This window comes from Dreissena polymorpha, chromosome 7 (genome assembly GCF_020536995.1).
Source record: "Dreissena polymorpha isolate Duluth1 chromosome 7, UMN_Dpol_1.0, whole genome shotgun sequence".
Classification (NCBI taxonomy): Eukaryota; Metazoa; Mollusca; class Bivalvia; order Myida; family Dreissenidae; genus Dreissena; species Dreissena polymorpha.
Genome location: NC_068361.1, coordinates 12,246,338 through 12,273,942, shown reverse-complemented (window position 1 = coordinate 12,273,942; position 27,605 = coordinate 12,246,338). Strand labels below are relative to the sequence as shown.

Here is a 27,605-nt window from a genome sequence, read left to right as displayed (position 1 = left end):
TCGTTATATACAAGGAACTACATTTGCTTACAACGTAGCCTAACAACGTAACACGTGCCGTTGATTATAGATGAAATTTAATAAACGAGGCTTTAATCAACCGAATTCGCTGTAAAAGTGGGATAAAAGATATTTAAGAGATGTCAGAAATTTTAATAAACGTTGTCACCACGCGGCATCCATTAATTTTAATAAAAATGTGCAACGTTGTATTTAGGTCGCATTAAAACGCAGTATTTTTAAATTCTATTTTTAATAATATAAAAATATATAATACATATATATATTTTTAAAATATCGTATATATAAATAAAATAAATAATATATAATAAATACTCCCCGCCTGGAAAGCGAACCCACCAACTCACGATCGCTAGGCGGACACCTCATCCGCTACACCACGTCGACTGTTTAAAATATCAGACAAAAATGTTGACTATTTATATAAAGTTTCTCCGGTTCGCGTATTTCCCAGTCCCTGTGATCTTTATTAGTGCCCAGTCGCTGTGTTCAGCTATAAATTAAAAGAATTAACTTTGCATTATTGGCAATAAATGTTGTAATAAATGTAATAGGCACAAATGCAGTACTTATTAACTCTAATTTACACAAAAAATCACCACCATGCAAGATATTCTTTAAACAAAAATATATACATTGATCCGTACAATAACTGCTCCGCCCATCAGCGAAAAAAAATGCATTACATACTAGTCGCCGCTCTCCAGAGCGACGCCAATAAACACGATAAACTTGGCTTGAAAAAAAACCTATATCGACTATGTCATATTTGTACTTGTTCTCATTTGCATTTGCAGCATACACGTACGCAGTATATTTATGATGATTTAACGGTGAACCCATTCGAATAGTTTTCAATAAACCTTAAAGGTACATATTCACAGTGTTTCAAAATTTCGATTTTCAATTAAATTTGTCATAGATTAAAAAACGAAAGTAAATATTGTTATAAAATCGATATGGATGATATAGTATAATCGTTGCAAAATAGTCTCTTTAAACAACATTAAAATACTCATCATATTCATAATGCTGAAGTGGCCAGGTACCAGCGCTCTATATAGATAACCTACGGCACAAGTTAAAATGAAGGTAATAGATAATGCTTTATTTAAACGTGTTTTATTCACGCATGCATCATTTAAGGTATTTCCAAATACCGTTTCTTTTGCAGCGTGTACTGTCAATAGTTTTTTTTTTCAAAGTAGGAAACTATGTACACAAGATCCTTAAATATAAACGTTGATGTTTCATGTACCCAGGGTTAAACGTATCCAATTGTCTGGTCGAAATAAATTTGGGTCTAATTGCTTATCGTTGACAGGCTCCATTGAGCAAAACATTGCAGCACTCTTGTCGTATTGACAATGGAATATATTTGAATTAACATTCTCCTTATTTACTGGCAATAGCGTTGGCGGTTTGCAAATTTATCATTGATCAAATAATATTTTCATCATATACTTAGCGAAAAAACAAACATACCCGTATTTCATATATTTAAACAAGCGCGGATCTAGAACAGAAGATTTAAGTAACCCAGTTTTACGACAACTTTTATTAACCTGTCTTTTCAGGTTAGCAGTTTTAGCGTTATGTGTGACAAGTGTCCACGCCTACGCTTTCTACAGAGACAACATTCCAAACGGGTACAACGTTACCAACCCTTGTAACAGCAGTAAAAAATGGGACGGGGTCGGTCATGAAAATCCCGGGGGTGCGGGCACCAGAAATCCGTTCGGAAAGGACTTCGCAGTTAACAAACAGGTACTACTATTAACAACAACGCCACCTCCATCATCAGATCAACCACCATCATCATAACCAACAACAGCACCAAAACTACTATCTAAGTCATAACAAAATTATCAACCGTTCAAAACGAGAGCACAATGAAAACCACTCCTACTACACTGAACACATTTTTACTTCTATTTTGCTATTATTACACCTACTGCTGGTAACATCACTTTCTCTTTTGAACTATTATAACACCTCATAGTACTGTTAACATCGCTTTCTATTGTACTAATATAAAACATACTACTACAGTTAACGGGACTTTCTCTTGTGAAATACTACAGAACCTAATGGTACTGTTAACATCAATTCTGCTATTGTACTTATATTACACATACTACCATTTTTAACATTACAACTTCTATCGTACTAATATTACACCTATTTCTACTGTTAACACCGCTTCTTCTTTTGAACTACTATTACACATATTTTAAATATTAACACCACTACTTCTAATGTGCAACTGTTACGCATACTTCTGCTGTTAACATCACTTCTTCTTTTGTACTACTACATTGTATTACAACTTCTACTACTGTTACCTACACTACTTCTATCGTATTACTATTACACTAACGCTTGCTCTTAACATCACTTTTTCTGTTGTGCTACTATTAGAACTACAAGTAGTCTACTTGTAACATCTCTACGTCTTTTATACTTCTATTACACGTTCTAATACTGTAAACAACACTTCTTCCATTGTACTACTATTACACCAACTACTACTATAAAGACCGCTACTTCTATTGTAATAATATTACACCTACTACTACTGTAGACACCACTACTTCTATTGTAGTGCCATTACACACATATGCTACTACTGTAAACATCCCTACTTATATTTTGCAACTATTCACCTACTACCAATGTAAACATCACTTCTTTATTTGCACCATTATTACACCTTCAACTACTTTGAAAATCACTACGGCTATTCTATTACTATTGCACATACTTTTAAAGGGATCTTTTCACGCTTTGGTAAATTGACAAAATTAGAAAAAGTTGTTTCAGATTCGCACATTTTCGTTTTAGTTATGATATTTGTGAGGAAACAGAAATACTGAACATTTACCATGGTCTAATATAGCCATTATATGCATCTTTTGACGATTTTAAAACCTAAAAATTATAAAGCGTTGCAACGCGAAACGATTGAATAATTTGGAGAGTTCTGTTTTTGTCATTAAATTTTGTGAAACTACGAAGATTGCTTTTATAAGGTATAAAATACGTCTAGTATGTGTACCCGGCGGAATAGCTCAGTAGGCTAAAGAGTTTTTACTTCAGGACTCTGGCAGGACTCCAGGGGTCACTGGTTCGAAACCTGCTCCGGGCAATGTTCTTTTCCTTTTTTTAAATTTTATTCTTGATTTTTTACTGAAGTCTTTACGATCCAATGTTTACATTTATCAATATAAAGCATTTAATGAATGAATTAAAAAATGCCAAAATCTGTGAAAAGGCCCCTTTAATATACAAACACAACTTGTTCTATTGTACTCTTATTTCACCTTCACCTTCTGCTGTTAACAACACTGCTTCTACTGCACTATTGTTGCACTTACTACGTCTTTTAACATCACTGCTTTTAATGAACTGCTATTACACCTACTACTACTATTTACATCACTTACTCTTCTGTACTAATAATAAATCTACTACATCAGTTAAAATCAATACTTGTTATTGTACATATATTTCACCTACTACTTCAGTTAACATCACTACCTCTATTCGACAACTATGACATCTTCTTCTATAGTAAACATCACTACTTTTATTGTAGTACTATTACACCAACTAGTACTGTTAATATAACTTATTTTATTGTACAGTCCACTCTCGTTATCTCGAAGTCGGCGGGAACAAAAGAAAAAATATCGAGATAACGAGAGTTCGAGATATCCGATTAGGCGTTTTCAAAGAATAATGAGACGAAAATTTACCTTGTTTTTAACATCTAAATATCTGCTTAGTGGTCTTACTAAAGCCGTCACCGTGTGGCATAATACTCTCTACCTGATATAAACAAGTTTTTACGAGGCACGATTAATTTTGCTATTTAAATGCTTAAAATTACGTTTTAAGTATTACATAATTGCATGAACACATGCGGTAATATTTTTTTCCAGACTGTCGAGTAAACATCCGGTAATGTTGCTATTTTAAGTTATGATGCAATTGACGTCCAATCAAGACACTGGTTTTCCATCTGAACATGCGTAAATTACGTTCCGGAATTTTGGAATGTTGTTTGTAAAAACTATTAGTCTTTCGGCCTTTCGGCAGGCTGTGTATTAATTGCAGTTAATTGATGTTAAAGTGACAGTTAAAGTGACATGCTTAACTCAAGTGTTAATGGCTAACGACATTACACATCATGTGATCATTGATGCAATTAATTTACTACCACACAGTATCGGGAGCAGCCGGGCGAAGCGGGACGGTGAAGTATCACATATTTTTTTTCACCTTTTGCCGACACTGGGACAGTTATTCGCACTTCGAGATAAACCACAGTAAATACATGTACAATCGGGACTCGGGACACCATTTTATATCGAGATATCGAATTATTCGACATAACAAAAATCGAGATACTAGTATGCGATGTTTATTTATATAGATAAAGAACGAAAAATGTTGGGACATTGAGCTTACTTCGACATATCGAGAATATCGAGATATCCGATGTCGAGATAACGAGAGTGGACTGTACTTCTATTACACCAACTAGTACTGTCGATATAACTACTTATATTGTACTTCTATTACACCAACTAGTACTGTTGATACAACTTATTATATTGCACCTTTATTACATCAACTAGTACTGTTGATTAAACTAATTATAGTGTACTTTTATTACACCAACAAGTACTGTTTACATCACTTCTTTTATATTAACATCTACTACTATACAGCGTTCTGCTTGATCTATCTCTACTTATGCTTCTTTTGCGACAGTGCCTTCAAATTCGCGTCTTGAGCAGTTTAAAAATCAAAACCACTGTCGATTTACAATTCTTAACCTGAAGGTTTGGGACGCCGCATTTTGCCGGAAGGACTCCGACGGAGACGGACGGACAAACGGAGAAGAATTGGGAGACCCTAACTGCGTCTGGACGAAGGGGTCGGCCCCTCAGGATACAACTGGGATTACTCATCCGGGTATAGTATAAACCAGTTAACGCGTAATTTTTCTTATTTTGCCCTCGAAGGTGGGCATATAGTGATCGCACTGTCCATCTGTCTGTCAGTGTGTCCGTCCGTCTGTCTGTCTGCCCGTCACATTTTTTTTGAAAAATGCTCATAACTTCTATGTCGCTTCAGATGTAACCTTCATATTTGGTATGCATGTGTATATGGACAAGGCCTTTCCATACGCACACACATTTTGACCCCTTTGACCTTGACCTTGAACTTAGGGTCCGCGTTTAGGTTTCGAAATCTGCGTTTAGGTTTTGAAAAATGCTCATAACTTTAATGTCGCTTCAGATGTAACCTTCATATTTGGTATGCTTGTGTATATGGACAAGACCTTTACATACGCACACACATTTTAACCCCTTTCATGTTGACCTTGAACTTAGGGTCCGCGTTTAGGTTTCGAAATCTGCGTTAAGGTTTCGAAAAATGCTCATAACTTCTATGTCGCTTAAAATGCAACCTTCATATTTGGTATGCATGTGTATTTGGACAAGGCCTTTGCATACGCAAAGACATGTTTACCTCTTTTACATTGACCTTGAACTTTGGGTCCGCGTTTAGGTATCGAAATCTGCGCGTAGGTTTCGGTAAATGCTCATAAGAAGTACCTTCATATTTGGTTTGCACGTTTATATTGACAGGGCCTTTCCATACGCACACAAATTTTGACCCCTTTGAATTTGACCTTGCACTTAGTGTCCGCGTTTAGGTTTCGAAATCTGTGTTTAGGTTTCGAAAAATGCTCTTAACTTGTATGTCGCTTCAGATGTAACCCTTGTATTTGGTATGCATGTTTATATGGACAGGGCCTTTCCATACGCTCACAACTTTGTACACCTTTCACCTTGACCTTGAACCAAGGGTCCTCGTTTATGTTTTGAAATCTGCGTTTTGGTTTCGAAAAATACTCATAAGAAGTACCTTTATATTTGGTATGTATGCGAATATGGACAAGGCTTTTCCATACGCACACACATGTTTAGCCCTTTTACCTTGACCTTGAATATAGGGTCCGCGTTTAGGTTTCGAAATCTGTGTTTAGGTTTCGAAAAATGCTCTTAACTTGTATGTCTCTTCAGATGTAACCCTTATATTTGGTATGCATGTTTATATGGATAGGGCCTTTCCATACGCTCACAACTTTGTACACCTTTCACCTTGACCTTGAACTTAGGGTCCTCGTTTATGTTTCGAAATCTGCGTTTAGGTTTCGAAAAATGTTCATTACTTCTATGTCGCTTCAGATGTAACCTTCATATTTGGAATGCATGTGTATATAGACAAGGCCTTTCCATACGCACACACATTGTGACCCATTTGATCTTGACCTTGAACTGACGTTCCGCGTTGTGGTTTCGAGATTTGCGATTAGATTTTGAAAAATGCTCATAACTTCTATGTCGCTTCAGATGTTACCTTCATATTTGGTATGCATGTGTATCTGGACAAGTCCTTTCACTAACCAAAAAAAAATTGACCCCTGTGAGTCACCAGAGCTCCAGATAAGATGCGTATCTGCGTATTTACGCATTGAAAATATAAAAAAAAACGCTTTAAAAATCGTCCCAGTACGTAACAATTCGGGATTTTCGTAATTAAGAAGTTGTCTCCCATTCGGGTAGGTATCACGAGTATCCCGAGTAAAAGCGGTCCGTCTAAAATGCGTATATGACTCATATCCGCGGATATTACCAAAGTGCGGATATGGATGCATATAAGCAATATCGACACTTTTACTGCAATGCTCATGCCAATGTCCAATGAATAATACACAATATGTATTAAATATGCAAGGTAAAATATCTTATATTTGTTTGTTAATATATATTATAGTTTATTGGTACGTAAAAATATGCACGTTATTGTATTTATTCAAATGAACAAATGATATCGTAGTGCTACATGTAAATGTTTCAATAATGATTATAACCATTATATGAGCGCTGTTAATAAAAAGCAATGCATGTCCCGCAAAGTTTTTAGATTTTTCTTTAATATTTCAACAGTTCATATCCAATACCTCGAAAAGTTAAAATACGAAGCCTATATGTTTAAGATTAATATTACAGCTGTTACATTCACTTTTAAAACATAATAGTAACGAAATATATAGCGGGACATGCATTGCTTTTCAATAACAGTGCAACTATAATGGTTATATGAACATGATGTGGACAATTTGGATTATGACTACAAAACATGCTACCTGTCTGGTACTTACGAATGAAAATGTAGGGCAGAGGTGACAGGGATATTTTCTGGAAGTGGCTGTCTTAATATACACTGCTTTCTTTCATGTTTTGTTACTACTTTGCACTGTGGTAAATTTTCAGTAGGAATTTTGATTCGGTCAACAGAGTTTGGACCGATTCCGTCTCGAAAGTGGTCGGACCAGACTTGAGTATACGCCGTTGGAAATCAATTTTTATCGGCTAATTGCTGTCATCCAAACTTTTCTTGTAATGAGTCTTTAAGCAATTTATGTAATGTTACTTTTGTTTAAAATGTACCTATTATACCGCTACAATTAAGCATTTGACGATGGAACAGTAGTATTTCCCCATTGTTTTCCTTAACACCGGAAGTAGGTATACTTACCCGCACGAGCGACAACTCTGTCAAGACGGAATTACGAAAATCGGGACATATAAGAGTTTAACTTAAGATTTTCGGTTGGATAATGACGTCCTTTCGTCAAAAAATGTCGTCATGTCACAGTAAAAAGTGAAAATTATCGATATTTTTCACTGTTAATTTTCACTGTTTGAAACATTGAAGTTATCAGTTTTCATTCACTTATATTTCTCAATAAACCACCGGAAAGCATAAAATAAATAGTAACAATTAAATATATGATATTTTTACCTTGCAGAAAGTTATTATTGCACTACAAATATAGATCCTTTATTGTATAAACCACATTCGTCGATTTTATCATATTCGCGCATTTGAAATCATTATTATTTTCAAATGAAAAATGCCACTTGAAACAGTGACATTTCAGACAATATTTACTGCATTCATAACATTCAGTATATTTAAATAAACATTTTGAATTCAAATAAAAATATAACCAGGGAAAAGTAACATCATTAATTACTTGTGGTCTGGCGATAATCGGCCCAAAAATAGTTTAATATTTTTTAAAGCATATTGTATATCTAAATACTAAAGTTTTAAGACGACATCAAGAATAATAATACATTCAGTATATTATATAAAAATATTATGTAAACTTATACAACAAAACATATGTGGTGTCGGCATGGTTATATTGTTTGTGGTATGTAGCCCTGAAACAATCTTCTGGCACTTCGTCATGTTCGCGGATATAAATTAAGAGTTGGAAAATTATAATGTGTATTAAATTGTTATATTTTGAGACAATACTAACATATTTAACCCATATTGTGTTTTTTTTATATTTAACATTGCAGACAAAGTGTCGATATTGCCTGTATTCGTCCATATCCGCATTTTTCGGTCAATCCGCGGATATGAGTCATATTCGCATGTTAGGCGGACCGCGTTTTACACGGGAAACTCGTGATACCTACCCGAATGGGAGACAACTTCTTAATTACGAAAAGACCTAATACGCAATACAAATGTTGGTACGTATTTTTGATCGATTATAGTGCGTAATCGGTTTAACCAATAATCCAGTTAAGTGTTTAGTGTAAGTTAACCTTTGAAACAAAAGTAAGTCAATCAAAAGAACCTTGTTATCAAAACGGCGGCCCATCGTGTTCTTATTTGGGAACAGGGACGTTTCAAGCGAACAGCGGCTCCTGCAGGGAGTAACTGTATATTGCAATATGCCAATAAAGATAACTCTAATGATGCTTATAAAATTGTTCAAATATTTTTTAGAGATCTCATTATTGAAGAAGTTTATAGTTTACTTACATTGACCACAGGCAGTGTGACTTTATTTTCAATGGTACAAGCAGTGCCATAACTTAGTTTAATTGCAAAATGAAGTTCGTGTACTAAATGAATACTATATGCAAGAAAGACCCAAGACAGAGATACAACACGTGTTAGATGAATATTTGAAAGAAAGTCAGTTCATATCACCATTTAAAAGTTATTGCGTTTGCATTTATTAATATCAGTAACAAATAATAACATTTCTAGATTTAACACGCCATGTGCTATGTCAGTTTTCTATGAAAATGGTAAATACCCCTAAATATTCATAAATACTCTTTATGGCAGAAACAAAGGTGTTAAATACCCTTTAACAAAAATATCAGGGGGTAAAATACTCCTTGTACTAAATCCTTATCTGGAGTTCTGCTAGTGACCTTAACCCTTGGGCCTGTGTTTAGGTTTTGAAATCTGCGTTTAGATTTTGCAAAAATGCTAATATAACTCTATGTCTCTTGAAGTATAGTCTTCACATTTGGTATGCATGCGTATATGGAAACGAACTTTCCAGACACACACAAATCTTGACTCCATGACCTTGAAGTTAGGGTTGGTATTTAGGTTTCGACAATTTGTTGTGTTATTTAGCAGTCTTACATAACTATCAAAGCTGTTTTTGGGGGCATAGGTCATACTATGGGGACAGCTCTTGTTTTAGGTAATACATCCGTTCTTGATATGTCAAACAAAACCGACCAGCAACAACGCATTTAGTGTTTTAGTATCGTTATCTGTTATTTAAATGAGTGTTTGTTCTGTCTTTGTATCAGCTGATATACACTCATTACATGATTTCTTTTTCACATGCTGGTATATGAATTTATAATATTATATTATTGATATTAATTTTGTAGAAAGTGCCGTATGATAAGTTGTATATGAATTCAGAACTTCATGTAAGATGTGCCTCCATAGCTCAGTGGATAAGGCGCTTGCTAAAATCCAGAGATCTCGGGTTCGATCCCGGGATGGGGCACATACATGTCAGTCATGTTTCAGCGGAATGCTGACTGGCAAACAAAGGCTTAGCTCGGCATAAAGACGTGTTGTTTTTTTTGTGTGCTAATTTTAATAGCATTTCATTTTTATTTGTTAATAGGAGTATGTGAACCGATTGGTAGCAGTCAATGCGTCGGAAAGAATTCATTTGTAGATTGCCAAAACACAAGAGAATTTGTGTGCCCCGCCATCCATAATAACGGTATGAGCTTTACACAATTTGAATGTGTAATATTTTCATAATTTTCTTGATATATTTATCTTGGTTGAAACATAGTGTTTTTACGCTTTTTTTGTACGAATATATTGACGTCAGATTTTCACCAATAGAAATGACGTCATACCAATAACATGATCAACTATACCGATATGTATGTTCCCACAGACACGAAGCAGTTCGAATACAGGTTACCGGAGACTGCCGTTCCTGACAAGGAGACCACGTACATGTGTATGAACATTCAACTTCCCGTTGACAAGACGTATCACATGATCGCAAGTGAACCAATCATTGACAATATTGACGTCATGCATCACGTTATAATTTACGGATGTCCTGGTTTAGGTACGTGTTAACTGTTGCCTATTCGATGAATTGCTTTGATGTATATTTACTTGAAATATTTAAATTTATGAAGAGGAAATACATAATAAGCACGTAGGTCTAAAAAATATGCTTTAATTGCTCTAATAAATAAAAAAAAATGTTCGGATTTTGTCAATAATTTGAAATCCTTTTGTCGTATTTTTGAAATCGATACGTTGGTCTCAGTCTTGTTAATCATTCCGAGTTATGCAGATCAGACAAGTCATGTAAAATTAAGAATTATATTTTTATGTTGGGTCAGTGTTTCAATGTTTGACGGGAACCTCGCCTATATATATATATATATATATATATATATATATATATATATATATATATATATACTCATATATGCGGTATGCTTGTTTAGGATAGAAACATTATTTGATTTCTCACAGAAACCGCCCCAGGGCCGCTAGACAAACCGGCGGAATGTGACGTAATGAAGGCCCAGTGCTCGGAAATTATTTCTGTGTGGACTGCAGGCATTTCCGGGCAGTGTTTCAACGAAAACATGGGGTTTTTGGTCGGGGCAGCGCGCGGTGCGATGAAATACGCTATCATCGAGGTAAATATCTTCATTGAAAGCCGACGTAACATATCAGCCTTTCGATTTAAAGGCATATTTGCCGTTTTCAAATCAGGAGACGATACATGTGGATTGTGAAGGTTGACACATAGAGGTTTGTGCATGATATGAAATATTCTGAGACGTATCTTACCGTATGCATGAAATATATCCTATCGATGGACCACAAATCCACTGATATTTTATTCGTCAGATATTTCTTCTTGCAGCTTCACTGGAATAATCCGAAGTTAATGTCCACATACAACGACAGTTCAGGCTACAGGTTTTACATGACCGAAAATCTCCGCCTCAACAATGCCGGCGTGCTGACGATTGGTCAGGCTTATTTTCTAATCCCGCCCTTTACCGATGATCACGTGGAGGTTGGCTCATTTCCAGCAACTTGTAGCAGACAGCTTATGACTGGCGACATACACGTGGCTTCAGCTCTCAACCATATGCATCTTATTGGTATATTTATTTTAGAAACTGCTTCTGGTTCATCGGGGGCTTTCCTAAGAATGACTTCGATTGTATTATAATGGATATACTTGACTTAATGGTGCAGACTAGGAACTTTTGGTTTTTGATTCAGATCTATTGTGTGTCGTACATAAAGTGTTGTGCTTTTGTTATAAAATGTTTTACTTCTTGACCTTTGGCTTTTGACCGGTTTCTTTTTACTAATCGAATCGACTAAGGTCCGTTCGACCATTTTTGTACTTAAGTTATCATTTGCTACATAACTATAATTTCAAAGTCGATCCAATGTGAATACTTGCAGGTAAGGCGCAGATAACAGAGTTGATCAGGAACGGAAGCAGGGTCCAATATTTGGCAAAGGACGATGCCTACGATTATAACGCACCAAAGACTTACAGGTAGTAGATATCGAAACAATGACTGGCCTTGTTTTACATCCACTTTTCTAATCCTTGAGTCCATCCAATATCCCTTTATCGTGTTCGATCATGATCTATTTCAAATGTAATATTTCTCGAGTAGATTCAAATAGTTCACAGGAATAATTTTATGGGAATACCAAGAAATATGGCATGTTTATAATAAATCTACCGATACTAATGTCCCAGGTAATGATTGCATATATCATAAGTAAATACAATTGTACCAATAGTTCAAATACTTCATTTCATCGTATTTGAAGAACAGATTTAGTTCAAAAATGCTCTTATTCAATTATATGACATTAACCGTGTTTATTAAAATGGAACGAACTATCTGTGTGAAGAACAATATATGTTGAATTATAACACTTTCTTGGTATCAACAGTCGTATTTGGATTGAGATCGTATCGGACCGAATCGCTAAGTTTGTCTTCGGCCCGAAATGATCAGAAACCATATCAAACATGCTTTTATTGCATCATAAGACATTAACCAGTTTAATAGAAAGAGAAAGATATTTTTGTGAAGAACAATATATGTTTAATGCACTTTCTTGGTATCAACAGTTTCGCGGACCCGGTCGTAGTTCGTCCCGGTGACGAGTTAAAAACCACCTGCGTGTTCGATTCCCGAAAGCGTAACCTTACCACGTTTAGCGGAGAGGCGACGCATGACGAAATGTGCTATTCTTTCCTTTCCTTCTACCCGAAAGAAAACATCAAAATTACAAGTACGCGTTGTAACTATAAGAAATGAATGTTTATATTTAAATTTCTACCTTTTAGTTATGTACTATGGGGAAATGACATTTGATCATCAAACATTATATATATTCGACGGGAATCAACTTGATCATTTTAGAAACTTAGATCATCACAAAGTCGCGTGGAATAGAAATCAGAACTTAGAAAATCACACATTTGAATGTACTATAGGAATCATAAAAACGATGATCGTACATCGGCAAGGTACAATTGGGATAAAAACCCACGTTAACAAACATATCAACTGTACCTTGGGAATCAGTAGCCAGATTATCATAACATGGTAATGTACCAAGCCAGAACAAAAACATAAGATAATCACACATTTGAGAAGAAAAATTCGAATAAGGACTTAGATCATGACACACTTGCAATTTGTAATGGAAATTAGAATTGTTACACATACGCACATGCGATGTGCAATTTGATTTAGAATTACAACATAACAGATGCAATATACAATTGTTATTATAACTTAGATTATTACCTATTTGAAATGTACGTGGGAGTCAGAACTAAGGTCGTCACAAATTTGCGATGCGTAATTTGAAATCAGAACTGATTTACCACATTTACCACATTTGTAATATACAATGGGAAGTACCGCTTTGATCGCCACACATTTTCAATATGCAATATGAATTACTGATTTGATCGTCAGACATGTGTCATATTTTGTTGGAATCAGAACTTAGATCATGACACGTGCGCAATATGCAATAGGAAAAACTGATTTGATCTTCAGATAATTGTCGTATTTTGTTGGAATCAGAACTTAGATCAAGACACATTTGCAATTTGCAATAGGTATACCTAATCTGATAGTCAGATATGTGTCATATATTATTGGAATCAGAAATAATATCATGGCATATTTGAAATATGCAATATGAATTGCTGATTTGATCGTCAGACATGTTTTCATATTATGTTGGAATCAGAACTTAGACCATAGCAGATTTGCAATATGCAATAGGAATTACTGATTTTATCGTAAGACAGTTGTCATATTATATTGAAATCAGAACTAAGATCATGACACATTTGCAATATGCAATAGAAATTACTGATTTGATCATCAGACATATGTCATGTTATGTTGAAATCAGAAAGAAGATCATGACACATTTGCAATATGCAAAAAGAATTACTGATTTGATCATCAGGCATTTGTAATATTTTTTTGGAATCAAAACTTAGATCATGAAACATTTTCAATATGCAATAGGAAGTACCGCTTTGATCGTCACACATTTGCAATATCTAGTTGAAATCAGAACTAAGAACATGACACATTTGCAACATGTAATGTAAATTAACGCTTTGATCGTCACACATTTGCAATCTTAAGTAGGAATCAGAACTAAGATCATGACATATTTGCAATATGCAATGGAAATTACCGCTTTTATTGTCACACATTTGCAATATTTAGTTGGAATTAGTACTAAGATCATGACACATTTGCCATATGAAATGCAAATTAACGCTTTGATCGTCACACATTTGCAATATTTAGTTTGATTCAGAAATTTGATCATGACACTTTGCAATATGCAATGGAAATTCCCACTTTGATCGTCACACATTTGCAATATGCCATAGGAATTAAGGATAATATGCCATTAAAGCTTTGATCGTCACACATTTGCAATATTTAATAGGAAAAAGAACTACGATCTTGACACATTTGCAATATAGAACTAAAAGCGTCATTGAAATAAGAGCCCGAATCGTCCCAAAAATCAAACTTTAACTGGATTCACCGCCTACATGATTTTGAAAAATAGTTACACCCCGTTAGTGTAGATAAGAACAAGCAACTTCACATTAATGCCGATATGCAACAGAAAAACCGATAAATGTCCATATGAACAAGAATCGTCTTATAAATGTCGCAACTAACTTAGATCGTCGGGATCATCGTCCTATAAATGTCGGAACTAACTTGGAACGTCCCATTAATGTCGGAATTAACTTGGATCTTCCCAGAAATATCGAAACTAACTTGGATCTGCCCATAAATGTCGAAACTTACTTGGATCGTCCTATAAATATCGGCACAAACATGGTTTGCCCCATAAATGTCGGAACTAACTTGGATCGTCCAATAAATGATGGAACTAACTTGCATCGTCTCATAAATGTCGGAACTAACTTGGATCGTCCCATAAATGTCGGAACTAACTTGGATCGTCCCATAAATGTCGGAACTAACTTGGATTGCCCTATAAATGTTGAAACTACCTTCGATCGTCCCATAAATGTCGAAACTAACTAAGGTCGTCCCATTAATGTCGAAACTAACTTGAATCGTCCCACTAATATCCAAACTAACTTGGATCTTCCACATATGTCTATGCGAACAACGATTGACCCATTAATATGTCTACATGAAAAAGGGTCGTACAATAAATGTAAAAAATAAATAGGATCAACATATATATGTCGAAATTAGTTAGGACCGTCCAAAAATATCAAAGCTAACCAAGAGCGTTCAATAAATATCGATACGAATAAGGATTGTCCCGGTAATGTAGATACAAACTAAGATGGTCTCATTAAAGGGATCTTTTCACGCTTTGGTAAATTGACAAAATTGAAAAAAGTTGTTTCAGATTCGCAAACTTTCGTTTTAGTTATGATATTTGTGAGGAAACAGTAATACTGAACAATAACCATGCTCTAATATAGCCATTATATGCATCTTTTGACGATTTTAAAACCTAAAAATTATAAAGCGTTGCAAGGCGTAACGATTGAATAATTTGGAGAGTTCTGTTTTTGTCGTTAAATTTTGTGAAACTACGAAGATTGCTTATATAATGTATAAAATACATTAACAATGTGTACTCGGCGGAATAGCTCAGTAGGCTAAAGCGTTTTTACTTCAGGACTCTGGCAGGACTCCAGGGGTCACTGGTTCGAAACCTGCTTCAGGCAATGTTCTTTTCCTTTTTTTAATTTTATTCTTGATTTTTTACTGGAGCTTTTACGATCCAATGTTTACATTTATCAATATAAAGCATTTAATGAATAAGTTAAAAAATGCCAAAATCTGTGAAAAGGCCCCTTTAAAACGTGTGTAAAAATAAAGATCGTGTTATAACGGTTGATAAAAATCTAAGGTCGTCAATAAAAGCCTTATTCAGTCGAAAAAAATTAGAATTATATCGTTAGTTAAGCTATATGCATAAACCATTACATGATTACGATCAAAACAAGGATAGTCTCATACGTGTCAATAACTAATTGCTATATCTCATCAGAAACAAGACACATGTTAACGACCAAAATTCAGCAGTGCTTATGCTAAAGTTTAAACATATCAATTTTAGCTCGATTGCATCGAACGCCTAAGGCTTATTTAAACTGTTTTATGGGAAAAACCTTTACTTGGCATCTTTGGGGAGATCTAAACAACGTTTCCGCAATCGGGATCGAACCCGTCACCCCTCGATGGTTAGGCGGACACCATATCCATAACGTCACGGCGACCTTTTAATGTGAACGATTATCACGTCATTGGCGACAATTTTCTTTTACTATGCATACGTTAACGATTGCATGTTTACTTCGTTTTAGATGTTGCGTCATGGAAGAGATTCGACGCCAGCGATTGGCAAATGGGTCCAGTGAAAGGCTGCAATCTCACTCAGATTTTTAATCCAGCGTAAGATATATATTTTTAAACCGTTTGAAGCTTTATCGTGTATCATTATTTGTTCGTGAGCTTGTTTAGTTATTAAACTTGATTTCGTTATATCGTGATATAAATGAAATACTGTAAAAACGGCGAAAACTCCAACTTCAAAAACATAAATATACAAGTGTGTAAGAAAACACAGTATCTTTGGATCTTTTGAATGTAAATTTTGAAATACATGTACGCAAATAATTGCATACTTCGGGAATATTACAACATACATTACTAGTAAACTGATTAAAACTTCATCAACAATTTGTATATTTCCTTCTTATATACTACATTACTCATCATTTGATTACACAACGTGAAATACGTTTCTTTACTAATAATAACTTGTTGACCATTTTTGTTTGCTTTCTGATATACTATATAATTCTTCAATCTATTTCTCACCGTGAAATAACTTTTATTTAACAGCGACCCCGAAACGGCGCAGATAAACGCGATGATAGCCGCGAAATGCAGCCCCTTTGTGTGTCGACATGAATGTCTCGCCTACCTAAAAGAGCTCCAGAAGCATCCGTGTTTTCAAGGCGATGTGTACGAAATGTTCCAATTTTATGCGATGCAAGTCAAGAACGATGAGTACCGTGCGAAGATGACCTACCTTTTAGCCCAGCTGGATTCATGCGATTGGGAGCTGTGGCAAGAGGGCAAAGGTCATACCGGTGATGCTGGCGGACCTATTTCCGTTGGGACGTCACGGCGCCTGTCGCTGTCGACCGTCATAGCATCGGCGCTCATTCCTCTTTCGTTTGCGATATACATTTAGACGTGTTAGAAATACGAAGTCGAAGCAAAGAATCTGTGCTGTTTGCTTATATTCTTTCATTAATATTAAGTATATAAAGGTGTCATACATATTTAAAAATATCCATTTAATTGTCTTAACAAATAAGCGTAACCAGGGCCCGTAATAATAAAGCTTCTTAGAGGAAACGTACGGAAGTGTCTTAAATTCATAATATTCTTTACGTTTCTGGATATGTTTTTTTAGGTTTTGTATGAATTATGTTTTAAGGTAATATTTTTACATCGATTCATATTTAACTCTTGTGTACACAGAATATATCATATGTCGTTAAGAAGACTTGATAAGAAATGTACCAATTTTAGTAACAATTCTGTTTAAATTTTCGTAAGAGGCTCTGTGGATATCTGTCAACGTAGAAACATAGATTTGTTGGGATTCAACAGTTTTGGTGATGGATAGGTTAATTGATAAGGTATTCTCAACGACAGATACGATGACATAATTTAAGTTTGAGTTTAGAATCTGCCATAACATTTCATTGATTTATGGTTCGTTTAAAGAATTGTTTTTAAACATTTTGAAATGTTATATTTTTTAAAAGACATTCTCTGTGATTTCTGTTGATGAATACTTTTTAGTTTTAGTACATTTAGTATCTTTAAGTAAAGATGAGACGTGCGTGTTCTGTATATGAATTTACAATAAAATAAAATATATTCCTATATTGCGAATGTTTGATTTTTAGTCTCGTGTAAATTATGTATTAAGAATGTATTTTTCAAAGCACGCAACATTTCCAAAACAAATAAAGAACAATTCATCTCTTGTATGTCTTCCTTAATTTTATATAATATTAAAAATTTAAAGTTTTCATCTGAAAATAAAAAACAACAACAACAATATATTTCAGGTTGTCAAGTACATTCTTGATCTGCATTATGTAGAGGATATTTGTTGGATTCGGCGGCATATCGCTGCATTATGTAGAGGATATTTGTTGGATTCGGCGGCATATCGCTGAATTATGTAGAGGATATTTGTTGGATTCGGCGGCATATCGCTGCATTATGTAGAGGATATTTGTTGGATTCGGCGGCATATCGCTGCATTATGTAGAGGATATTTGTTGGATTCGGCGGCATATCGCTGCATTATGTAGAGGATATTTGTTGGATTCGGCGGCATATCGCTGCATTATGTAGAGGATATTTGTTGGATTCGGCGGCATATCGCTGCATTATGTAGAGGATATTTGTTGGATTCGGCGGCATATCGCTGCATTATGTAGAGGATATTTGTTGGATTCGGCGGCATATCGCTGCATTATGTAGAGGATATTTGTTGGATTCGGCGGCATATCGCTGCATTATGTAGAGGATATTTGTTGGATTCGGCGGCATATCGCTGCATTATGTAGAGGATATTTGTTGGATTCGGCGGCATATCGCTGCATTATGTAGAGGATATTTGTTGGATTCGGCGGCATATCGCTGCAGTATGTAGAGGATATTTGTTGGATTCGGCGGCATATCGCTGCATTATGTAGAGGATATTTGTTGGATTCGGCGGCATATCGCTGCAGTATGTAGAGGATATTTGTTGGATTCGGCGGCATATCGCTGCATTATGTAGAGGATATTTGTTGGATTCGGCGGCATATCGCTGCATTATGTAGAGGATATTTGTTGGATTCGGCGGCATATCGCTGCATTATGTAGAGGATATTTGTTGGATTCGGCGGCATATCGCTGCATTATGTAGAGGATATTTGTTGGATTCGGCGGCATATCGCTGCATTATGTAGAGGATATTTGTTGGATTCGGCGGCATATCGCTGCATTATGTAGAGGATATTTGTTGGATTCGGCGGCATATCGCTGCATTATGTAGAGGATATTTGTTGGATTCGGCGGCATATCGCTGCATTATGTAGAGGATATTTGTTGGATTCGGCGGCATATCGCTGCAGTATGTAGAGGATATTTGTTGGATTCGGCGGCATATCGCTGCATTATGTAGAGGATATTTGTTGGATTCGGCGGCATATCGCTGCATTATGTAGAGGATATTTGTTGGATTCGGCGGCATATCGCTGCATTATGTAGAGGATATTTGTTGGATTCGGCGGCATATCGCTGCATTATGTAGAGGATATTTGTTGGATTCGGCGGCATATCGCTGCATTATGTAGAGGATATTTGTTGGATTCGGCGGCATATCGCTGCATTATGTAGAGGATATTTGTTGGATTCGGCGGCATATCGCTGCATAATGTAGAGGATATTTGTTGGATTCGGCGGCATATCGCTGCATTATGTAGAGGATATTTGTTGGATTCGGCGGCATATCGCTGCATTATGTAGAGGATATTTGTTGGATTCGGCGGCATATCGCTGCATTATGTAGAGGATATTTGTTGGATTCGGCGGCATATCGCTGCATTATGTAGAGGATATTTGTTGGATTCGGCGGCATATCGCTGCATTATGTAGAGGATATTTGTTGGATTCGGCGGCATATCGCTGCATTATGTAGAGGATATTTGTTGGATTCGGCGGCATATCGATTTTAACTCACGAGGTATTAAAGAAAATCAAATATGATCACGGGTGAATTAAAATCGATATTCCATCGAATCCAACACATTTTTTTTTATTATATGCTTTTTTTCACCGTTTATTAACAGTATACAAATTATACAATAGTTTAGTTGGATAATTTTGTTGGAATAATGACGTATTTTCGTAAAAAAATAACGTATTTAACAGGAAAACAATGTTCATTATTGATAATTTTCACTGTAAATGTTCACTCTTTGAAATAGGTAATTATCAGTTTTCAGTCACTGATATTTCTCTATAAACGACCGGAAACTAAATATTATTATTTATTATCATTGTGTTCCACTTAATTCAGGACACGTAGTTTTCCCCAATGATCAGCACTCGTACTTTATTAACTCAACGCAAGAAACATGGGATAAACTTTGAATTGAATAGCTGGAATATCTATCTATATAGTTTTTTTTTATTGATTGCATTTAATTTTTGGAGAGGTTTTCTGATGTTGGGTCAAAACAAAGTACTCAAAGGAAACCCCGCATGTCCAAACCAACATGCACCGTGAGTGGGAAATTGGGTCGCCGAGGTGGGAGTCGCGTGTACCAACCACGGCGCTAACCGGCGAGCAGGTTATCTGCTTGATATCCCAATTTTAAATGCATGCCGCCACGGCGTTTCCGGTGATCAGTATCATAAAAGATGACGTAAATTATGTTCGTAAGCAAGCATTTAATAATGATTGGAAACAAAATAGGGGCACCGTAAATGAATTGATTTGTACGGAATTCCATAAACTACAGCCTACTGTCTACAGCTGACTGCTTACTGTCAACTGTCTACAGCTAACTGCCAACTGCTTACTGCCAACTGTCTACAGCTGACTGCCAACTGCTTACTGCCAACTGTCTGCTGTCAATTATACTATAATAGCTATATAGTCTACTGTCTACTGCCAACTGTCTACTGTCAACTGTCTTCTGCCAACTGCTTACTGTCAACTGCCAACTGTCTACTGCCAATTGTCAACAAGAATACTGGTCAAAACATTACACCGTTGAGGAGATGAAGACGGTTCTGGCTAGATCCCTATTTCTATAAAATGTTTTTCTACAGTCCTATTTTATATGGCGTCTAAAACAAGTTTTCTGTGTGATGGCTTCGACGATTGTTGGTACATTTTTGTTTATTATACCTCACTTTTATTCACAATGCTTAACTCCCATAGGCCATCGTGACATAGAAATACTGTCAGACCCAGCGGGAAAAAATTTACAGTCCAAAAAATACTGTCGCCCGCTACCTTAGCAATCACGTGCCACCAGCGGGAAAAAATTGACTGTCCAAAAATACTGTCACCCACTACCTTAGCAATCACGTGCGGAATGGTAAAAAATTGTACTGTCCGATTCGCGCATGCGCAGTACGCAGTTTTGCATTTCCGTTGTATTTGGATAATTAAATTATCGATTGCAGCTGAAACTGTGCTGTAGAACAGATAAATGCTATTATTTAAGCTATGACAGGAGTCAATAAAAAATTCAATTTAGTATAAACGACACGCTTACCTCAATTGCAACTTTAATAATCCAATGCTAATAACAATAAAGTTACAACGATATACACTTCCAGTGTCTGTTCTTAAGGTGTTTTGCAAACACACATTCCAAAATACGTTTAGGATTCGTTCGATGCTTTAAACAAATATTTTACTGTTTAAATAACACCACGTCCATATTGTTGTCCCAAATTGTTTCGTCACCGAAATGACGGCACACGAGTACGTCATAAATTGCGTAATCAAGTGATGAAAATAAAATACGGAAAGCTGGTTCGGTAATATATTTGTAAATTAATAATTGACGACTAAGAAAATTGATGGGATAAATCGATTACTAGGTCGGTGCCGAATAAAGCGAAGTTCATTTTGCTCGGCCCGACAATCTGAACCACTCAACATATTAATGGTTGTTCATTGCTGACATTAAATACAATTATTGAATATTAAAATTGTTCATGGTTCATATAAATTGTTCCTTTTTGAATAGTTTGTTCGGTATAATAAAATAAATATTATATGTCTGACAGGGTGACATTAAATTCGCCCCGGTTGACAGTATTTCCTCAAGTTGACAAATTTACTGTCACCCTGTCAGACATGTAATATTTATATACTGTGTCTACCCGTCTGCTGGCCACTTAGGGGGTTGTCCGTTTTTGGCCGTCTGTTGAATTACTCGTATAAAAATAAACCGGACACATTCTATGCGCAAAGCATTACTAACATCTAGAACCCCACTGTTTTTCATGTCTTTGAATAGATCTATGCCAATAACCATATACTTGTACTGTACCTGTACGATGTACCATGCTTTCTAGTCATATACTTGTATTGTACCTGTACGATATACCATGCTTTCTATCCAGAACCGTCTTTTATTTCCTCAACGGTGTAATTTGTTTTACCAGTATTCTTGTAATATGCTCAATTGATATTGATCAATTGTAATTTTCAAAATTTCCAGTAAGCAGTAGACAGTTGGCAGTGGACAGTTGGCAGTAGACAGTTGGCAGTCTGCAGTTGACAGTAAGCAGATGGCAGTCAGAAGTAGACAGTTGACAGTAAGCAGTTGGCAGTAGACAGTTGACTGTAGACAGTAGACTATATAATTATAAGTATAATTGACAGTAGACAGTTGGCAGTAATCAGTTGGCAGTCAGCAGTAGACAGTTGACAGTGAGCAGTTGGCAATTGGCGGTAGACAGTAGGCTGTCGTTTATTGAATTCCGTAGGTTTGTTATGCACTGCCTTGTTATCGAGTTAAGAGCTCCCCTGTCTGTTTATGAGACCACGAAACCTTGAATGTTTTGCATACAATGTAAATTGCTAAGAAAAGTGAAGGATATGTATGCGAATGTTAAGTCGAGAGTTTAATCATGTTCATCTTATTTATCTTATTTTAGTTATGCGGTTGGACAGAGGCGAGGTGAAGTAATGTCGCCGATTTTGTTTTCTTTATTTGTTGAAGACCTTGAACTGTATCTACATGACAACATTAACTCTGGTTTGAGTATAGCTGATATTAAGATGATTGTATTATTATTTGCTGACGACATGGCCATTTTAGGCAAGTCACCTGCTGAAGTCCAGTCACATTTTGATAGATTGTATTTATACTGCAGTTCTTGGGGTTTAATTGTTAACACTGCTTAAACGAAACTTATGGTGTTTCGGAAGAGACACAGTGCTGAACTGTACTGGAAGTTTTAAATTAAACCAAGAACATTTGGTTGTTACTGCCCTTAGAGCCATTAATACATTTTTGAAAAACTATAATGACTTCGATATTAAACAAAAATGTGTATGTCAGTTGTTTGACTCCTGTGTGGGTTCCAAATTAAATAATTCCGGAGAAGTATGGGTTTTTTCTAAGTCAGATGACATTGAACGCATACATTTGAAATTATGCAAACGATTGCTTCAGGTTAAAATAAATACATGTAATGTTGCTGTTTATGGTGAATTAGGTTGATATCGATTGTATGTAAACAGGTTTGTAAAAAGTATACCATTGGTTCAAAATTTTTACCAGTGAAAATATTATTATGCAAATTGTTTACAAACAAGCTTTAAACGATTGTAATACAGGTTTTACAAATTGGGCCACACATGTCAAAAAAAACTTTAAAAATTATGAATGTGGTTATGTATTTGAAAATCCAAATGTTGTGCAAATACAAAGTTTTGTTAGAGAGTTCAAATGTAGACTTGTTGACAATTTTAGACAAGAGTGGTATGGTAAACTGAATAGCAGTCCTGTATAAGATATGTATTAGTTTTTTAAAACCTCTTTTTAATATGAAGAATATTTGACTTACGTCTGCGTTTATATTTTGTTAGAATAACAGTCTCTGCCCAGGACAACATTCCACGAAATTAACGTCATTGTTTATATTGTAATGCCTCTTATTTAGAAGACGAATATCATTTCATATGTATATGCCAATGTTACACCGATTTAAGACAAAAATATATTAGAAGTACATTTTATATTAACCCATCTGTGTATACATTTCTCAAAGTGTTAGTCTCTTGTGATAGATTAGTAATTTATAATGTATGCAAATTAATAAAGAATCTCTAGTTATAAGAAATTCGATCCTAAATAATACTGTTTTATATATTTCAGTTAAGTTTAAACATTTTATTTCCCAATTGACAATTACAAATGAATTACAATTCACAAAGTATAATATGGAGAAAGGGATGGACCTAAAGTTCTACAGCATTATTGGGGGTCATTCCCTAGAGTATGAAGTTACATAGATAAAGGTGACTGTTTAAGATGTAAATATAAGTCGTCGTTTTGGAAATTTTACGAAAAACTGCTTAAAACGATAGATGCAACTACTACTTTGACTATATTGATAGTAATAATAATAATAATAACATAAATACTAATGGTAATAATAATTATAATAGTAGTACTAATAATAATAATAATAATAATAATAATAATAATAATAATAATAATGATAGAACTGGTTAAAATAATAATAACAACAATAATAATAATAATAAATAATTAAAAAAACACTTTGGTGTATAAATAATTCAAGTATAATGATACAAGGTAATACATAATAATGCACAATAATGAGTCCTGTCCTGGTGCGTCTATGCAAAACGCTTCGTCTCTGATATAAATCTTTGCACTTCAGTAAAAGTAACGACATTTTCTTCGTCGTTCAATGCTTGTTTCCCATGGAGAAGAATATCATAATTTAAAGGTTGAAATGAACGCAATGCATTACGGTAGCGCACTCCTAACGATTTCCCGCGATTTCTTCGAAGGTTGAAGAGCCTAATATTAAGTGCCGTAGCCTAGTGGTTAAGGCCATAGACTAGATTTTTTTTTGTGATATTCCCGCGCAGGATCGAATCCTGCCGACGACGTATACTTTTTTGCGACGCGTTTTATTTCTTTTCTAACGATATTTGATTTAATACGGCATATAAGCTATGTTTATTGTTAAATATGTTGCAATTTGTATGCACATTCTTCAATTTTTTAAATTAAAACAACGTTATGGCTAAATTGGGTGATTAACTGCTGAAAATACGAACCATGCATGTTGCATTTTTAATTTTATTTCAAAAAGTAAACGGTAAATCTGTCTATTACTTGGTATTTTTGCTGTATAAAGTGTATCTATAAAAACTAAGTTAAAGATATAACTTATATGATACTATTTTGCATTTTATGACACTTTGTTTTTAACCGACCCAATTTTTACGTGGCTGAAACCACTTACATTTCATGGCTCTCTTTCATAGTTAAACATTTGTAAAAAATGTCTGTAAAAGAATAATTATTTCATCTTGTTTAAACTTCAAACACCTTTACTGCATCTGTGCACACCAACTGCATGCCCATATTTGGAAATTTGAATGAATTATGGAACTTTTATACACCCCAGGGATGAAAATAAACTGGACAAAAGCCGAGCATGGGGGTGGTTTTGAAAAAATCGGTATATTTTTTAAAAAAGCATGGAAAGCCTACCTATAAATTTGCATGTAGTTCAGTGAAATGATGCGGATTAAGAAAATTATTCATAAGATTATATTTGGATATGTGCACATCAGGGGTGCGCTACCTTAAATAGAAACAATCGCTGTCTGTGGTACTTAGTGCATTCAAGAAATATTGTGAGGCACTTTCTATCTCGCTGCCACGGGAGCAAACAGGCGAAGCAGTCAAATGGTTTTAGAACAAGTCAGAGTTAAGGTCACTACAATTATTTCTTAATCTTGCATGTAATATGGAGGATTTCCTATTCCCAGTAAAAAAATATTGGGGAATGTTTTCGCTAGCGAAATATACGCGTTTCAAGGTTGATTTAAAATGTGAAATAGTATTGCTGTTACGAAGATTTATGTCTAATAAATTCCATAGATCTATGGCAGATGATAAAAAGGAACGGGAATATAATTGTGTCCGCCGTGATACCATGACGTAGTCATCTCCGTTGCGAAGAGAGCGTGATAATTGCTGTTGAACTGTGGGTGGGAGAAAATTTGCCAAATAAGTGGGACTATGACTATGATTTTACTTCGTTGTACAAATTAATGAGTGAAAAATATCTGGTAAGACCGGAGACAATTCGCGCAGCTTCGTGTTGAATTTTATCTATTAACTCCTTTTTGTATAAAGAGCATCCGTCCCAGACGACACATGCGTATTCAAGTATTGGGCGCAAAGGAGTGACGTATATAGTGTTTAAGTTTTTTCTGGAACTGTTAAATTTAAGAGACCTCATTATTCCCAGTACTGTCGATTCCGATTTCAGAATGTTTTTAATATGATCATGCCATTTGCCGTCATGTCCTAAAGTAAGACCAAGATGTTTATGACTTTCAACAAAATTGACCGGAATGTTATCGAAGAAAGTTGAGGTAATCGAACATTTTTGGGGGTTGTAAATAGAATTGCTTCCGTTTTCTGTGGATTGAAGTCAACCAGCCATCTTTTGGCCCACAAGTTTATCTGATGTAAATCATGATTCACTATACCCTCAAGATAAAGACGTATCATCTGCGAACAAACGGGTGATGCTAAGAAGATTATTGACAATGTCATGAACGTAAAAAGGACCAAGGACTGAGCCTTCAGGAACGCCAGCTTTTACTTGCAACACATTGGAAATAGAGGATCTGACAAATACTTTTTGGTTTTGGTTTTTTTTTTCGGTTAGATACATAACTCTCTATCCATTTAAACAAATTACCACTGAACCTATTTTTTTTAAGTTTGAATAAGAGGCCTTGATGCCATACGCGGTCAAATGCTTTGGAAATGTCACAAAACAAAACATAACAAGTAACTGTTTTATCGTCAAGAAGACGAGCTATTTGATAAAAAAATATCAATAAGCTGGAAGACAGTAGAGTGACCTCTAAGAAATCCCGACTGCTAACAATATATAAGGTTATGCGAAACAAAGTGGTTATACAGATGCTTATAAACAACCCTTTCCATTAATCTACCAAGGCAGCTTAAACGTGAGATGGGACGATAATTCAAGGGTGTATTTGCATCTCTTTTCTTAAATAAGGGCATGACCATTGCTTTCTTCCACAGTGCAGGAAATGTGCATTGTTGTAATGATTTGTTAAATATCAAGCAAAATGGTTTTGCTATTGAGGAACAAGTACGCTTAAGAACTAAATGGCTGATTAAATCTTCACCAACCACTTTATTAGTAAATACAATCTTTAGTTAATTATATTTTTTATTTCAGATTCATTAATTGAAACTTCGTCTAAGCAATTAAACGCAAAAACAATAGAGTCAGGTAGAACTCCGGAAGACGAGGCTAGCGTTGATATTTAAACGAAATAATTATTTATACTATTTGCCTTTTCTTCTTCAGACATTTTAATATTTACATTTCCATCAGGATCAATGGTTTTTAAAGGCGGTATCATATCAGAAGAAGAATGTGAGCGAATGATTTGTTTTAAGAGCTTCCAGTATTGCTTAGAGTTAGACGACTGTAAGTCGTTTAAAGTAGTTTCAATATTTGAGAAAAAATTGTTCTTTAGCATGTTTAATCATATTGTTGACTCTATTGCAAACATGCTTGAATTTAGCCCAATTGTTAGCAGACGGGTGTTTTATCGCTGGGATTTGAGGCGATCGCGTTTCCGCGTTAATGTACGTATCATGGAATCATACCAGGGTGTATCATTAGGACGCACTGTGACATGTTTAAATG

The 27,605-nt window shown here is 35.2% G+C and overlaps 1 protein-coding gene across 6 annotated transcripts in view; it reads left to right on the top strand.

Moving 5' to 3' along the window:
• LOC127837211 (MOXD1 homolog 2-like) overlaps positions 1 to 27,605 on the top strand; it is a 172,883-nt gene that overhangs the window by 2,223 nt on the left and 143,055 nt on the right. For 2 of the 6 annotated variants that reach the window (XM_052364140.1, XM_052364141.1), the window contains exons 2-10: positions 1,599 to 1,788; positions 4,872 to 5,004; positions 10,076 to 10,177; positions 10,361 to 10,540; positions 10,960 to 11,129; positions 11,360 to 11,603; positions 11,917 to 12,013; positions 12,605 to 12,768; positions 16,388 to 16,475. In XM_052364140.1, the coding sequence (XP_052220100.1) occupies positions 1,599 to 1,788; positions 4,872 to 5,004; positions 10,076 to 10,177; positions 10,361 to 10,540; positions 10,960 to 11,129; positions 11,360 to 11,603; positions 11,917 to 12,013; positions 12,605 to 12,768; positions 16,388 to 16,475 (1,368 nt within the window). Of the gene's footprint in view, positions 1 to 1,598; positions 1,789 to 4,871; positions 5,005 to 10,075; positions 10,178 to 10,360; positions 10,541 to 10,959; positions 11,130 to 11,359; positions 11,604 to 11,916; positions 12,014 to 12,604; positions 12,769 to 16,387; positions 16,476 to 16,928; positions 18,091 to 27,605 lie in introns of those variants that run through there. The other 4 variants (XM_052364142.1, XM_052364136.1, XM_052364137.1 and 1 more) reach the window with 4 other exon arrangements.